This window comes from Paralichthys olivaceus, chromosome 19 (assembly GCF_024713975.1).
Source record: "Paralichthys olivaceus isolate ysfri-2021 chromosome 19, ASM2471397v2, whole genome shotgun sequence".
NCBI lineage: Eukaryota > Metazoa > Chordata > Actinopteri > Pleuronectiformes > Paralichthyidae > Paralichthys > Paralichthys olivaceus.
The window spans coordinates 20,585,001-20,599,774 of NC_091111.1; the positions used below are offsets into that span (position 1 = coordinate 20,585,001).

Genomic DNA, 14,774 nt, shown 5'->3' on the forward strand with positions numbered 1-14,774 from the left:
AGGAATTGTTGACTCATTATCTACTCACCCCTATGCCGATGGAAGTGTTTGAGTCCACAAAACACTTCTGGAGTCTCAGGGGTAAACAGTGTAGCAGCCGAATTCAATACAATTGAAGACATTAGTGAACTATCTTCAGCAAAATAAACAACAGAAAAAACATGCCTCCATACTGCTCTTGTGGTGTCATACAAGTGTCCACAAGCCCCGGTATTCATATTCGAATCGAAAACAAAGTCATTTACACCAAGTTTTAAGGCTTAAAGTCCACCAGAAGTGACCAAGCTAGAGGTTGTTAGTATCCCCGATGGTCCCTGAATGCACCCCTAGTCAGAAGATATCCAAGACATTAAGGCCTAAAACATGGTGTAAATGATGCTGTTTTGAGTCGAATGAATGTCGAGGCTACCGGACAATTGGATGACAAGTTATGTTTTTTTAAGTCTGAAGATAGTTTAACAATTTCTTCAATTATTTTGGATTTCGCTGCAACACTGTTTACACCTGAAACTGCAGAAGTGTTTTGTGGACCTCCCCTCCATTGGCATAGGGGTGAAGAGATAATGAGTACATTTTATTTCTGAGTGAACTATCCCTTGAACCCAAATAACCTGGACTCACCCTGAATCACCTACAGTGTGTCGAGTGTGATGTTGTCATCTGCTGTTGTCAACATCACGCAGACATGACATGGTGACTTCGTAACGCTGTAACTTTATGACGTTGTCACTGTGACGTGGTGACTTCATGATGTGGTGGTGCAGTGACTTAGACGGACTGACTGTTGTGACATGGTAATTTTGTGACTTGGGTTTTTCTGCTTCCGGTGTCAGGACGGAGAGACGCCCCTCATCAAAGCAACAAAGATGAGAAATATCGACATCGTGGAGCTTCTGCTCGACAAAGGAGCCAAAGTGTCGGCTGTTGACAAGGTGAGAACATGAAGACGCATTCAAATGCTGATTCAGAGGCCGTGATCAATATGCCATTAATCAATAACAGACGAGAAGCTTTTTATTTCTGCAGAAATGGACTGATTATTGATTATTGACATAAAGAAGAAAAACATTTTTATTAAGAACCTGAAACATTTTTGCTTCCAAATTTTTTTTTACTAAACTTAATTGATCATCAAAAGAAATTTCTGAATTATTTTCTTTCAAACAAATAAGCAATATATATATATATTAAATTAAGGGAAGACTTGAATCACACATCAGATCTTGATGGACGACGTAACAGCGATCTATGGAAACTAAAACCATCAACCCAGGCTGGATTCAAACCACACTGAACATCCCAGTAACAAACTGAAACCACAGGCCGATCCAACGAGTGTGAATTTCATCAAGTCATCATGTGACTCAGTGGGTGTGGCCTCCTGGTGCCTGGATGTTCTCCTGACAATGACATGATGCTCCTGATGAGTCGGAGGATGGAGTCCTGGGGGATCTCCTCTCAGACCTGGATCATCACTGAGCTCCTGGACAGTCTGTGGACGGGCTTGGTGCCGTCATATACATCACTTCCCATAGGTGCTCAACTGGATTTAGGTCAGAGGAACGGGAGGGTCAGTCAATGCCTTTGTCATCCAGGAACTGCTGACTCACTCAGGGAACCGTTGGCTGTGACATGGAGGTCTGTGTGACTCTCCAAGGATCTGACAGTTTGGTCAGAAACACACCAGTAGCCTGCTGGAGGTCATTTTGTAGAGCAGTGCTCCTCCTGTTACTCCTCACACAAAGGAGCAGACACTGGCCCTGCTGCTGTGTTGATGCTCTTCTACTGTCCAGCTCTCCTGGTTGCTCCTCCAGGCTCTGGAGACTGTGCTGGGAGACACAAACCTTCTTGTGACCACATGTATGGATGTGTCCTCCTGGAGGAGCTGGACTACCTGTGCAACCTGATGGTGCTGCAGGTAGCGCCTCATGCTACCAGTAGTTACGAGGACACGAGGAGAACATAGAACTAGAATCTGGTTGATATTAAGTACAGATATAATTTTATTGTTGGTAGAAATATTTTTTAATAAAGTGAACGACACAACTTCTGTCATCACACAATCAGCACTTTTCGTACCTTGTCGTCATGTGATTCCAGAAAGGAGACACGCCCCTTCACATCGCCATCCGTGGTCGGAGTCGCCGCCTGGCCGAGCTCCTCCTCAGAAACCCTAAAGATGGCCGTCTGTTGTACCGACCCAACAAGGCGGGAGAGACGCCATACAACATTGACTGCAGCCACCAGAAGAGCATCCTCACGCAGATTTTTGGAGCGCGTACGTTCAGTGAATATCATGTAGTAATGTCATCATGTTTGCATCTGAACACTGTATTACATGTTACCATAACAACATGCAATGCGACAGAACACACTTGCTCCTCCTGCAGGTCACCTGTCCCCCACAGACTCGGACGGAGACATGCTGGGTTATGACCTGTACAGCTCGGCTCTGGCTGACATCTTGAGTGAACCCACCATGCAGCCGCCCATCTGCGTGGGTCTGTACGCTCAGTGGGGCAGCGGCAAAAGTTTCCTGCTCAAGAAGCTGGAAGGTGAGCATGTGCACACACAACACAAGAACACACCAACACACCATGTGCTGACCTTCCTCCTTCTCCTCCTGCTCAGATGAGATGAAGACGTTTGCTGGACAGCAGATCGAGCCCTTGTTTCAGTTCTCCTGGCTCATCGTGTTTCTGTCTCTGCTGCTCTGTGGCACCGTTGCCATCGTCCTCGGCTTCACTGTCGACCCTAAACTGGCCATGGCAGTTTCCCTCAGCCTGCTTGCTCTGCTCTACCTTTTCTTTGGTAAGATTTGGCTCGTTGTGACAGGGTTAGGGGTTAGATCCATCCCTTGCTGTTCCTGTGGTGTGTAATTAAAGAGTGTCATCTCGTAGTGGTGGTGTATTTCGGCGGGCGGCGGGAGGGTGAGAGCTGGAATTGGGCGTGGCTGATCAGCACTCGTCTGGCCCGTCACATCGGGTATCTGGAGCTGCTGCTAAAGCTGATGTTTGTCAACCCGCCGGAGCTTCCAGAACAAAGCACCAGAGCTCTGCCTGTCAGGTGAGCACCCAGCAACTCTCCAGAGTCTGTCAGTCAGAGCAGAGTGTAGTCTGATAACAGACCAGACGAATCAATTATGAAATGAATTACCAACAATTTTTATAATCGACTTTAATCAATTAAATTAATTTGTTGTTGCAGCCCTACTCTTTATCATCTTTTCTTTTTGCTGGGTCATGGTGGTGCTGACAATGAAAATAAAACAATGACCTCTGACCTCTGTCGGACCTGCTGTCAGGTTTCTGTTCACAGACTACAACCGTCTGTCCAGCGTCGGAGGAGAAACCTCGATGGCCGAGATGATTGCAACGCTGTCTGACGCCTGCGAACGAGAGTTTGGCTTCCTTGCTACACGTCTTTTCAGAGTTTTCAGGACTGAGGAGACGCAAAGTAAACATGCACACACACACACATAAACAAACACACACACACACACACGCACACACACACACACACACACACACACACACACAGTATGTCTTTAATTATTTTGGTTGCCATCTCAGGTAAGATGAAGTGGAAGAAGACATGCTGTATTCCGTCCTTCGTCCTCTTTGCCGTCGTTCTGGCCTGTTTGGTGACTGGCATGGCACTGCTGGCCATCTTTAAGGTGGATGGGGAAAACCAGACGGTGAACGCTGTGCTGATTGCTATCGGCAGTGTGGTGGGTCTGGCTCTGCTGCTGAACTGCAAAACGTGGTGGCAGGTGACCGACTCGGTGCTGAACTCTCAGAGAAAGAGGCTCCACAGAGCCGCCAACAGGATGCACAAACTAAAGAGCGAAGGCTTCATGAAGGTGAGCCATTTGTCTCCGACAGGACATCTGAGAAAGACGTCAGTCTCGTGGTTTTACTTTGATGACGTCTGTTTACAGGTTCCCTCCGAAGCTGCACACTTCCAGACTGTAAGGCTTTTATTACGAAATATGTCAATCAATAGAGTCACTTGACCTTGGGTGCCTTCCTGCAGGTCCTGAAGAATGAGGTGGAACTGATGGCGAGGATGGCGAAGACCATTGATGGCTTCACGCAGCATCAGACCAGGCTGACTGTCGTCATCGACGGACTTGACTCCTGTGAACAGGACAAAGTTCTGCAGATGCTCGACACAGTGAGGACGCTGCACACGCCAAACATCAATATATATACTGAGATGATCATTTTATATAACATATTTTAAAATTAAGATTTCAGAATGAATCAACAAATAGCTGTTTAGATGTTTAATAAAGTTCAGTTCAAAGAACCTGAACTGGAGAATCAGATGTTTTTGAGAACAACAATTTCACTTACAGTAATGAGTTATAGCCACCGCAGCTACAGAGCAACAGTCAAATGTTAATCAAAATTTTTTAATATTAAGAGAGAAAGAAATTCAGATGTCAGGCACTGTCATTTGAAAGAACAGGTGGCAGGCTGTGTCTGACGGGAGGTTATGGCATGTTTTCAGTTGTCAGACACCATGGTCACGTCAGCGTCTTCCTCCTGCAGGTTCGGGTCTTATTCTCCAAAGGTCCATTTATCTCCATCTTTGCCAGCGACCCACACATCATCATCAAAGCCATCAACCAGAATCTGAACAGCGTCCTGCGAGACTCCAACATAAACGGACACGATTACATGAGAAACATCGTCCACCTGCCTGTCTTCCTCAACAGCAGGGGGCTCTCTAGTGCCAGAAAAATGTGTGCTGCTGCTCCGGCCAACGGAGACGCCACCAACCCTGACGGTAACCACGGCGATACCAGCAGGATGCATTGTACTCCCTCAAACAAAAGCACTAAACATTGAAATTGATGTTTTTATTCAGAGCAGGAAGATAAATCTGTCGACCTGGAGAAGATAGAGCCTTCAATATTACAGAGTACAAAAATGAATTATTTCATTAATAAAATAAAAGATTTCTATTATTCTCTACTGGTTAGTTGCACAGATCTATAATAATATTATTGAATTAAAAACAACAATATTAATAAGAATGGAGTCCAGAGAAACTCAACATTCAGATCTATTTTTATCAGATTTTTCTTTTCCCTTTATCTCCAACTTCTCTCTCTCTCTCTCTCTCTCTCTCTCTCTCTCTCTCAGGTCAGTGCCATCTTTTAAACTTTGTTTTAGCTCAGGCAAAGATGGTGGTGTATGTGAGCCGGGAAAAAAAAGTAGAATAACTTATAATATAATAAACTAATAATTTTAGTTTTTACAGAGCGACTTTTGACCTGGAGAGTTTCAGGCTGATGTGGGGACACAGAGAGGTTCTCTGATCCGTCACAGACCAACAGCTGGTCTATGGACATGTGATTCATTTATAGTTTCTATATGAGAACATAAACTATATAAATGTGATTTATCACGTTTTATTTACAGTGTAAATAGCTAAAAATAAAGGATGGTTTTAAAAATCAAATCTCTCTGTCTCTCTTTCACAGGTTGGCAGGACGAGTTTGACAGGAAACTGTCTCAGAACAGTTTGGGGGAATTAACCAAGTTCGGCAGCAAGACGACACTCGCCCGCAGGGTGAGAGAGAGTGTTTGTGTGTGTGGTGGTGTGTTATTGTGTGTGTGTGTGTGTATGGGTTTTAATTATGAGTGTATGTATGGGTTATGTGTGTTTGTTATTATATGTGTGTTCAGATTCAGATCCCATGGAGTACATTTATCTGCAGCTTACCCCGTTCACAATCATACAAACAACATCCAATATGATACTTTTCAAAAAGCACAGGTCAACAAACAAACATAAAAGATTATGGAGGTAAAAATAAATAGTATAAAAGATAATAATATTATTTTTCAATGCATTCTCCCAGAGTGCAGTGATCTTGGTGCTGACCTTGACAATGGTATACAGGCTGTTCTTGTCTTTCATGAATCCATTGAACCAACAGATAAAAGGAAAAGTAAGTGTGTGTGTGTGTGTGTGTGTGTGTGTGTGTGTGGTTCTTGGGTTAGGGCCCATCAGTAGAGGTGCAAGGATCGAAACTTTGTTCTCCTGTTTAGTAGACAATCCACTTTTTCGTCCTGAGACAGATGCCAGCATCTGAGTAACATTTGATTGTCATGTGTGATCAGGACACGTACCGGCGACGTCAGGTGCAGCGCTCTGTGACTCGTCAGATGTCATTCGACCTGACAAAGCTGATGGTGACGGAGGATTGGTTCAGTGACATCAGCCCGCAGACCATGAGGAGGCTGCTCAACATCGTCTCTGTCACAGGTCCTTGACCCCTTCTACTTCCTGTCCTTCCAGTCATGTCGTTCTACAGATGTTTTAACAGATGATGTGTGTGTGTGATCAGGTCGTCTGCTTCGAGCCAATCAGATCAGCTTCAACTGGGACCGCCTGGCGTCGTGGATCAACCTGACGGAGCAGTGGCCCTATAGGACGTCCTGGCTCATCCTGTACTTGGAGGAGACAGACGGCGTACCTGATCAGGCCACACTCAAGACCGTCTATGAGAGGTCGGCGGGAGACCAGATTTCAGTTAAAGGTCAAAGGTCATCATCTGTGTGACATGATAACATTATGACATGTTCTCCCTCTCTCAGAGTATCCAAAAACATCCCGACCACGAAAGACGTGGAGCCGCTCCTGGAGATCGACGGAGACATTCGCAGCTTCGAGGTCTTTCTGTCATCACGGACCCCCGTCCTGACGACCAGAGACATACGCACGTTTCTGCCGTGCACCGTCAATCTGGACCCAAAACTACGAGAGATCATCGCAGGTAACATTATGATGCAGTACCTGCACTCACCACTATTTGCGAAATATCTGTCCTGAGAACTGATTCTGGTGTTTTCTCTGTCTAATTCAGATGTCCGTGCAGCTCGTGAGCAGATGAATATGGGCGGGGTCACTTATTCACCCCTCCCCCTGCAGGAGGCTCAGCCCCGCCCCACCTCTGTCTACAGTCAGGTATCGTCGGCATGCTCACCCTCCGCTTCCTTCAATGGACCTTTCAACCAGCCACCAGGGGGCATCATTTCCCCGCAGCCTCACAGCAGCTACTACAGCGGCATGGCGGGACCACAGCACCCTTTCTACAACAGGGTTAGTACAGGCTGAACCATCGTATGTCACATCATGACATTACTGATGTGGACAGGTGCAGGTCCAGATAAGACTCCGGCTGAGTGACAAGTAATGATGTGATGTCATCACCTGCTCACCTGGTTCACTTCACTCATCATTTATTGAATTCACTTTGAGGCAGCTGCAGTACCAGCTGCAGCCACAGTGTGACAGCAGTGATTCACGCTTTGATTGGATTGGTTCTTTTTATTTTTGTTGTCCAATCATCTCCATGAACATTATTTTGATTTTCTGCCCTCCCCAGCCATATTTCCCCCATCACCTTTACCAGCTGCCACGCCCACTCGTGGCATCCTCCTTTTCATCACACCTTCATCCATGCCCACCACCTAAAGCGTCGTCCAGCAGGGACGCCACCGCTGCACCTGTAAGTACACAACACATCTGAGAGCACTGATTGGTCGATTTTCTTTCGTGAAGAAGAAACAAACATCTGCTCATTTGGGATTGTTCGACTGTTCTCCTGACGTTTTCTTTATGTCCACTGTTTTATTCCTTACAACTCTCTCTCTTACAGTTACATTAATAATATACCAAATCATCAATCAAAAATATATAAGAAGAAATAATGATTAGACAGCAACATGAGAAGGAGAGAAACGAAAAGAAAAACACAGATGAAGTGAATGTAGAGGTGGATTGTGAGGAGACAAACTATATCTACAGCTGTCTGTTCTTATTATGTTTATTCTCTTTGGTTGTGACATCACTGACATATTTAATTGCTTCTTTGACACTGACAGATGATCTTCCTCAAGCAGATGATCTGGGACTTTGTCTTTAATTTTTCTGAAGAACTTTGTTCTCATGTCCTCATATGTGCTGCATTGCTGCAGGAAATGCTGCTTTGTCTCTACCTGTCTGAGTGGACAGAGAAGATACAGCCCTAACCCTAACACTAACAGACAGACACTGTCTCTATAACTGGAAACTGTGTCTGTACATAGTGAAAGACTTTCTCAGTGTCTCATCAGTCACGGTGCTCAGATCTTTAACCACTGTGTTTTGTCTATTTAGGGCAAAAAAGATGGACGTTTGCTTTGAGTTTTTGTGGTGGACGTCCAATAGTTAATAGTAGTTTTGTTTTTCATGAGCTATTTGGTTGGTGCAGATAGTGTGAGGTCTGTCCTGAGGTCTGCTGCTGTTAGAGGAGGAGGCCTTAGGATCAGATGGCTGAGAGAACTCCTCTTGCTCTCTCTTTGTTTGTCTGTCTCTCTCTGCACTGCATGCTGGGAGTTTCTCTGAGTGGGAAATCTTTTACACTGCGACTCTCTTCGTCTATATTCTGCATGTTTCATTTTGACAGATAAGAGCGTTTTCATTATATGATCAGTCTAAAAAGTTGTAAAACTTTCCTCCCTGAGGAGGATTCACGTGTCAGACACAGGGTTAGAGTCGTGGCTGAAGCTCGGTACATTGTGGAACAAGTTCTCCTGGCTGTAGGAGAACAGATCGGACAGGAGAATATCACATAAATCTCTCGGATGAAGAAGGCCGTGGTGGCCTTAGTTTGGGAAGAGTGCCTGATTCACCTGCTGGTTGAAAAAGGCCTGATGCTGGCGGATCAACTCATTGTGTTCTTGCCTTTGTTTGTGAACCTCTTGCTTCACTAATGATGGCGTCTGTTCAAATGACTTTTTTAAACATTTAAAATGTTTAAGTCTAACTTTTTTTTTTCACGTGTTCAGGGTTCGGCCTCCGTTGTGTCAGGCCCTCCTGCCATCCTCCTCAGCTCCATGACAACGGAGGCAGTTTGTGAGCGTGTGCGGCAGATCGAAGGCATCGACCAAAGCATGATGGGACAGTATGCCACCACCATCAGGAAGGTGAGTGACACAACAACGTTATTGTGTTCTGAGCATGTGAAGCCTAACACGTTTCACCAAGATGAAATTATTAATTTAATTTTTCTTACATCCTTTTTCAGGCAAACGTCAACGGAAGAGTTTTGTCTCAGTGTAACATTGATGAACTGAAGAAGGAGATGAATATGAACTTTGGAGACTGGCAGCTCTTCAGAGCCACGGTTAGTATGAACACTGAAAACACAGATGTTCTAACATGCGTAACAACTCTGATCATATTGATTAGGGTTTTAGTCGTTTTCTATTTTTACTACTACTCATGTCCACTGTCCATGTTAAGTTGATTTATACATATTTAAACAAATTAAAGAGAAAGTTGCAGAAACAGGCAATAGATTAAAAAAAATATATATTTATTTAACTTCTAATTGCTTTTTTAATCTTTTTGAACAATTATTAAATAAACATCTCACTGAAACAAAATGTTGATGCTCTTCAAACTCAGCTGATGTCATAGTCTCTAGAAAAAACTACTCTGGATCACTCTAAGTATTATGTAAATGTCTTGTTCTTCTCTTGCAGGTTCTGGACATGCGTCATATAGAGAGTCGGGTGCTGCATGAGGAAGTAGCCAGTGAGCAAGGCAGCGTTGTTGGAGCTCACACTGAAGCAGGAAGGCGGGTTGTGAAACAGCCTCACGCTGGCGCTGCCAACACAGATGCTTCACCGATGTACAGCTTCAACCTGAGCTTCGAGGAGCTGAGCACCGTGGGACTGGACGAACCAGCGCGACGTGGAAACTCTCAGTGGATGGTAAATACATGAAAGATGACCTCTGACCTTCCAACCTTGCAATTGGAATGTGTTAAAATTTCTTTTAGATTTGTTTATTTGCTCAGACTGATTCTTTAATTCATTCAGAATAATTTTCAAAAAGTCAAACGTTTTTCAAATCTATATTTAAAATAACCCCTAACCCTTAATTAGAATCAATAATTTGCATTTGACATGTTTATGATTTGTTTTTAATTTTGATGAAACAACCACAACAACAAACAGGACACTGAAAACCTTTCTTCTCTCATCAGGGTGGAGCTCATCGCACCGCCAGCATGACTAGCTTGAACTCCCAGGAGTCATCTAACGACATCTCCAAGCTGACTGACAAGCAGCAATCTGAGTACCGCAGCGCTTACCAGGAGTACATTGCCCAGATGGCCCAGCTGGAGATGGGCGGCGGCGGCGGTGGAGAGAAGCCCATTCAACCACAGCCGGGACAGTTTATGACATCATCTTCAGATGACAAGAGTAAGGACATAGTTGAGCAGGATGGACACAAACCCTTCACTAAGAGGAGTGGCAGCAAGGTGGTGTCAGACACTGACTTCACCTCCAATGGCGATGCCCTCGACCCCATCACGGAGGAGGATGAAAAGGGGGACCACAGATCCTCCAAGTCCCTGCTGACCCACAAAACCTCAGCTGAAAGAGGTGGGCTGTTCCAGGGTGCCGCTGACCTAAAGCTGAAGGCTGGTGGAGGGTTACGTTACCAGAAGCTGACCAGTGATGACGAGGAGTCTGAGGAGTCAGATAATGCCCCCTTGCTGAAAGATGGCAAGAGGGTTGGAGAACCCAAACTGCCTGGTGGCTCACTGGCACTGAAGGGGAAGGACTACCTGTCGGATGCCATGCTAGACAAGAAGGATTCGTCCGACTCCGGGGTGCGCTCCAACGAGAGCTCCCCCAACCACTCGCTGCAGGATGAGGAGGCGGACCTTTCACAGCTGGAGAGGGCCAACTTGATTGAGCTGGACGAGGAGAGCCTGGCCAGGAAGCGAGGTCTTCCCAGCAGCCTCAGTGGCCTCCAGGATCCAGCTGTCGCTCGCATGTCTATATGCTCCGAGGACCAGTGTAGCCTGCTGGCCAGCAGCCCTGAGGAGAGCTGGCCCTCTTCCAAGACTTACAACCTTAACCGCACTCCGAGCAATGTGACGCTCAACAACAACACCAATTCCCAGCAGGGCAACCATCCCCGCCAGTCTGCAGAGGGTTCTAAGTCCAACCCCACCTCCTCGTCGTCTGCTGATGTCATCATCTCCCCGAGCTCCGGGACCACCGGATCCTCTGGGACTGCCGCCACCAGACCAGGGCCGAATAATGAGAATGTCCGTGTGGTGCACCTCAAGAGGGGTCTGAATCCTGGGGACCCGCCAGAAATCTGCGCCATGTCCTCCGACACTGTCACCTTTGGCGAGGAGCGCGAGAGCATCCTTTGACCTCATCATAAAAGATCAAGAGAGCACTGAGGGTCCAGTAGGAGCTGTCTCTCTGCCCTCTGAACAAATCCGGAGCTTCTGATCAGATGAGTTGTATTTAAAAGTTTGACTTTCAGAGGTCAGAGGAGCGGTTGCTGCTGGTCTGTACGTTTAGTCTTGGTGTTGCATGCTAACATTGATAGATGTAGATGAAGCTCAGTAATGACCTATAGAAGCTGCTGCATGTTTTTATTGTAACATTTTCTAATCAGTCATTTCTGTAATAGAGAAACAAAATTCAGTAATGAGTGAAGCTTAGTTAGAGTCTGAACATCAGACACAAAGTGAAGCAGAGTTGCTATTATTTTAGTGCTGTGTAGTAGCTGCTATGAGCTATTATTGACATAAGAGTTGTTAGACATCAATATATGTATAACATGTAAGCATTGCTAATGAAAAGTGTAGCTGCTCTGATGTGGTGGTCTTCAGTGAGTGTGCTCGCCATGTGATGTCACATTAAAACACGTAAAACACGTGAAACATAAAAGAAGCTGTTGACACATTAAACATGTTTCATCATGAAAATTTTGGATTTAGTTATAAAAAAACGTTTAAATTTATTCTGAAATGTGTTTCTTTCTGCCTCAAGAAAATACCAGATTCATGAAATGCAAAGTGATTTTATACAGTATGTTTACATGTTACATTGCATGTCATTTAGCTGATGTTTTTATCCAAATCTTCCAATTTTTGCATTCAACATCTATGTTGGTCCATTTAGGGCCCAGCATCTTTCCCAAGGACACGTCATCATGGGTTGGGATTCGAGCCACTTACCTTCTGGTTTGAGTACAAGCCGCCCTTAGGTATCAGGTGATTGAAATGCATTGATTGTTTTGGGCATTAATAGAATTTTGTTTTGTTTTTAAAGCAATGAGTGGCGCTCATTAGGGCTGAAACCGATTCTTGATCAAATATCAATTGATAACTGAATGTTGATCACAAATCAAACATGAAAACCAATAACCTACGTTTTAGAATAAACAACTAAAGTAAACAGAGATAGTGAAAATGACATTAACCCTGGTGTCTGTCTACAGTACCCTCCTAAAAAAAACCCTCCTAAAACCCTAACCCATGTTAGCAGACCAAACTAAAAAAGTTATCGTTACGTGAATGTTTGTCATTTCAGGTAGTTCTTATCTCACTGATGTTTGTTGAAGTGTTCATGTGTCTGATCTGTTTGTTTTAATTAGTTGATTGATGATGATACTATGTTAGTGATCTTCATTGGTTCCACATGATCAGGAAGGAAACTGGTCAAAGTATAATCCTGAAGAGTAAAAAGAATTATTGATACCAATGATGATTATTTGACTATTTAATAATATTGATCAATGTCAGATCTGCTGAAGATGCATGTTGATGTAACAGATGTTCAAGATGTTTTCCAGTGTTGTGCTTGTGTTCGTCACCTTAGTGCTGCTCTGATCATGTGACCTTAATAAACTTAAATAAATGTTGAAAAACGAATGACTGAATCATCTCTGAGCTTGTACGACCTTTGAAAGGGGTCAAACGAGAAGTTTTAGTAGGGTTAGGGTTAGGGGTTAGGGGTTAGGGTTAGGATCATAGACTGTATATAAAGATGGACGTAGTGTCCGTGACGTCACCCGTTGGTTTTTGTAGAGTGAAAATGAGGCTCGTAGTGGGCGTTTCACCCGGCGCCATCTTGCTGGGGCCTGACTCCTCCTAGTTCCGGGCTAACCCATAAATGGGCAAAAAGGCGGCGCGCGAGTGGACGCTAGGCGGGCCGAGTGAAGACTGACAACCGAGCCACGCCCACAGAGCTTATCGTTTCCTGGTTAGCTCAGGCTAAGGAGCTAGGCTAAATGCTACCCGCGACTGCTAACCGGCTAGCGCTGCGGTGTTGTTGCTCCGGGATGGTCGCGGTCGTAACATCGAACCGAGCAGAGGTAAGTTACCTTGAAACTTTACAACAACAAAACCTATTGATTTATTTATTATCATGATCATACCACATATACTTACATGCCTCAAGTGGTTTTTGATGTTATTGAGGTAATTTACTGTTTATTTAACACTTCTAATGAAGTTTGAAGCAAGTTAACTAGCTTTAGTAAAGAGTTGTGTTTTGTCATTTGATTGTAATTTTAATAAGTTAATATTAATAAGCTGCATGTGATACAGACTTGTATAACCGCCATTACTATTACAACCTCTTTTTTTAGCCTGTTATAGAAATCACAGTGAATTAGACTCAGTGCAGATGTGTAATTATATGACAGTTTAGATGTGATTATAATCTCCACACACCACTGTTGTAAACAGTGCTCATATTTATTATATATATCTGTTTTAACACTGCGAGAAGTTGAGGGACTTGAAGTGGACTGTTATCAACAGCACTGTGAGAGATTATCACCCTTGAATATTACAGATGTGGTAGAAAGACATTTTATATATTTATACAATGTTTATTTCTTTTAGTACATCAGTTTGGCTGAAAACTGTGGTGCTTCCACCTGCTGAACACAGAATAAACTGTAAGTACCCGTCTTGGCTGCTTAACACAGCTGATATTACATGTGTCAAAATTATTGTAATTATTGTATTGTACAGTATCTGTAAATAATCATGTTTCTCCTCTGTTCCTTAATATCTACAGATGTGACAATGATTTCAGCATAAAACATCCTTTAAAATGACTTTTTTCATTACATGAAGCACTGCAACACCTGATGTCCTCAGAATCCACTGTGGCAGCAGCAACAAGGTGGAGATTGGCAGCTTCAGGCTGGTCAACATGATAATAATATTGAGTCAATTTCTATATCCATTATGGTTGGTAAAATTAACACTATCACAACAATGTTCATCTTTTACTTTCTGATTTAATAAACCTTAGATAAAAAGTGTTGTCTTTTCTTTTTTGTCATAAGAGACAGAACACGGTCAGCACAGCTGTGTCCCTCAGGTTCCTTCGTCCCTAATAAAATGACAGGAAACATAAAAGTATGGCATTATTGCAGAGATACGTGTTACTTTCAAACAAAGTCTGTGTCCTTATATTCTGTGGATATTTAAGTATGTATCTGAATATGGTTTGGGATTAAACAGTGTACTACAATGAATGTGCAGTATGGAGTTATTTCACATTAAAAGTATTGCATATATAATGTAATGCATCATGTGCAATAATGTGCTTTAATTGTTAGTAAGTTCTGGGTCTATACCTGGTAGGTAAACTGTTCATTCATAAATAAAGTTCAGCTCAACAAGTTTCACACTGCAGCATCTGCACTAACGTTATGTCTGAACCAATAATCTAATAAAACATTATTACTGAAGTTACTCACAGTGACGTAGTCAAGCCAAATAGGTTGGGGAGCTGAACAACTTTACATAACTTTAAATATCTAACTTGATGATATTCACTAAACACACAGTCGCCTTCAGTTTAAAAGATTTATCACCATGAACTCTAAGCCTAGTTTATGCTTCTGCGTCGCGTCGACGCCGTAGCCTGACG

At 43.7% G+C, this 14,774-nt stretch overlaps 1 protein-coding gene and 1 long non-coding RNA gene across 4 annotated transcripts in view; both read left to right on the forward strand.

Annotated features, from left to right (window-relative positions):
* Positions 1 to 12,754, forward strand: part of kidins220b (kinase D-interacting substrate 220b) — a 17,035-nt gene extending 4,281 nt beyond the window's left edge. For 2 of the 3 annotated variants that reach the window (XM_069514774.1, XM_069514772.1), the window contains exons 11-29: positions 834 to 932; positions 2,101 to 2,278; positions 2,391 to 2,555; positions 2,632 to 2,811; positions 2,901 to 3,066; positions 3,305 to 3,456; positions 3,573 to 3,862; positions 4,036 to 4,176; positions 4,557 to 4,794; positions 5,495 to 5,583; positions 6,138 to 6,282; positions 6,365 to 6,527; positions 6,615 to 6,793; positions 6,884 to 7,119; positions 7,406 to 7,528; positions 8,850 to 8,987; positions 9,089 to 9,187; positions 9,549 to 9,779; positions 10,055 to 12,754. In XM_069514774.1, the coding sequence (XP_069370875.1) occupies positions 834 to 932; positions 2,101 to 2,278; positions 2,391 to 2,555; positions 2,632 to 2,811; positions 2,901 to 3,066; positions 3,305 to 3,456; positions 3,573 to 3,862; positions 4,036 to 4,176; positions 4,557 to 4,794; positions 5,495 to 5,583; positions 6,138 to 6,282; positions 6,365 to 6,527; positions 6,615 to 6,793; positions 6,884 to 7,119; positions 7,406 to 7,528; positions 8,850 to 8,987; positions 9,089 to 9,187; positions 9,549 to 9,779; positions 10,055 to 11,242 (4,200 nt within the window). In that variant the 3' untranslated portion in view covers positions 11,243 to 12,754. The remainder of the gene's footprint in view (positions 1 to 833; positions 933 to 2,100; positions 2,279 to 2,390; positions 2,556 to 2,631; positions 2,812 to 2,900; positions 3,067 to 3,304; positions 3,457 to 3,572; positions 3,863 to 4,035; positions 4,177 to 4,556; positions 4,795 to 5,494; positions 5,584 to 6,137; positions 6,283 to 6,364; positions 6,528 to 6,614; positions 6,794 to 6,883; positions 7,120 to 7,405; positions 7,529 to 8,849; positions 8,988 to 9,088; positions 9,188 to 9,548; positions 9,780 to 10,054) is intronic. The other variant, XM_069514773.1, reaches the window with a different exon arrangement.
* Positions 12,755 to 13,058: 304 nt separating this feature from the next.
* On the forward strand, positions 13,059 to 14,051 carry LOC138405550 (uncharacterized). Its single transcript, XR_011239312.1, has 3 exons — positions 13,059 to 13,197; positions 13,733 to 13,788; positions 13,911 to 14,051. It is a non-coding gene; the product is annotated as an uncharacterized lncRNA (long non-coding RNA).
* The last annotated feature ends 723 nt before the right edge of the window (positions 14,052 to 14,774 follow it).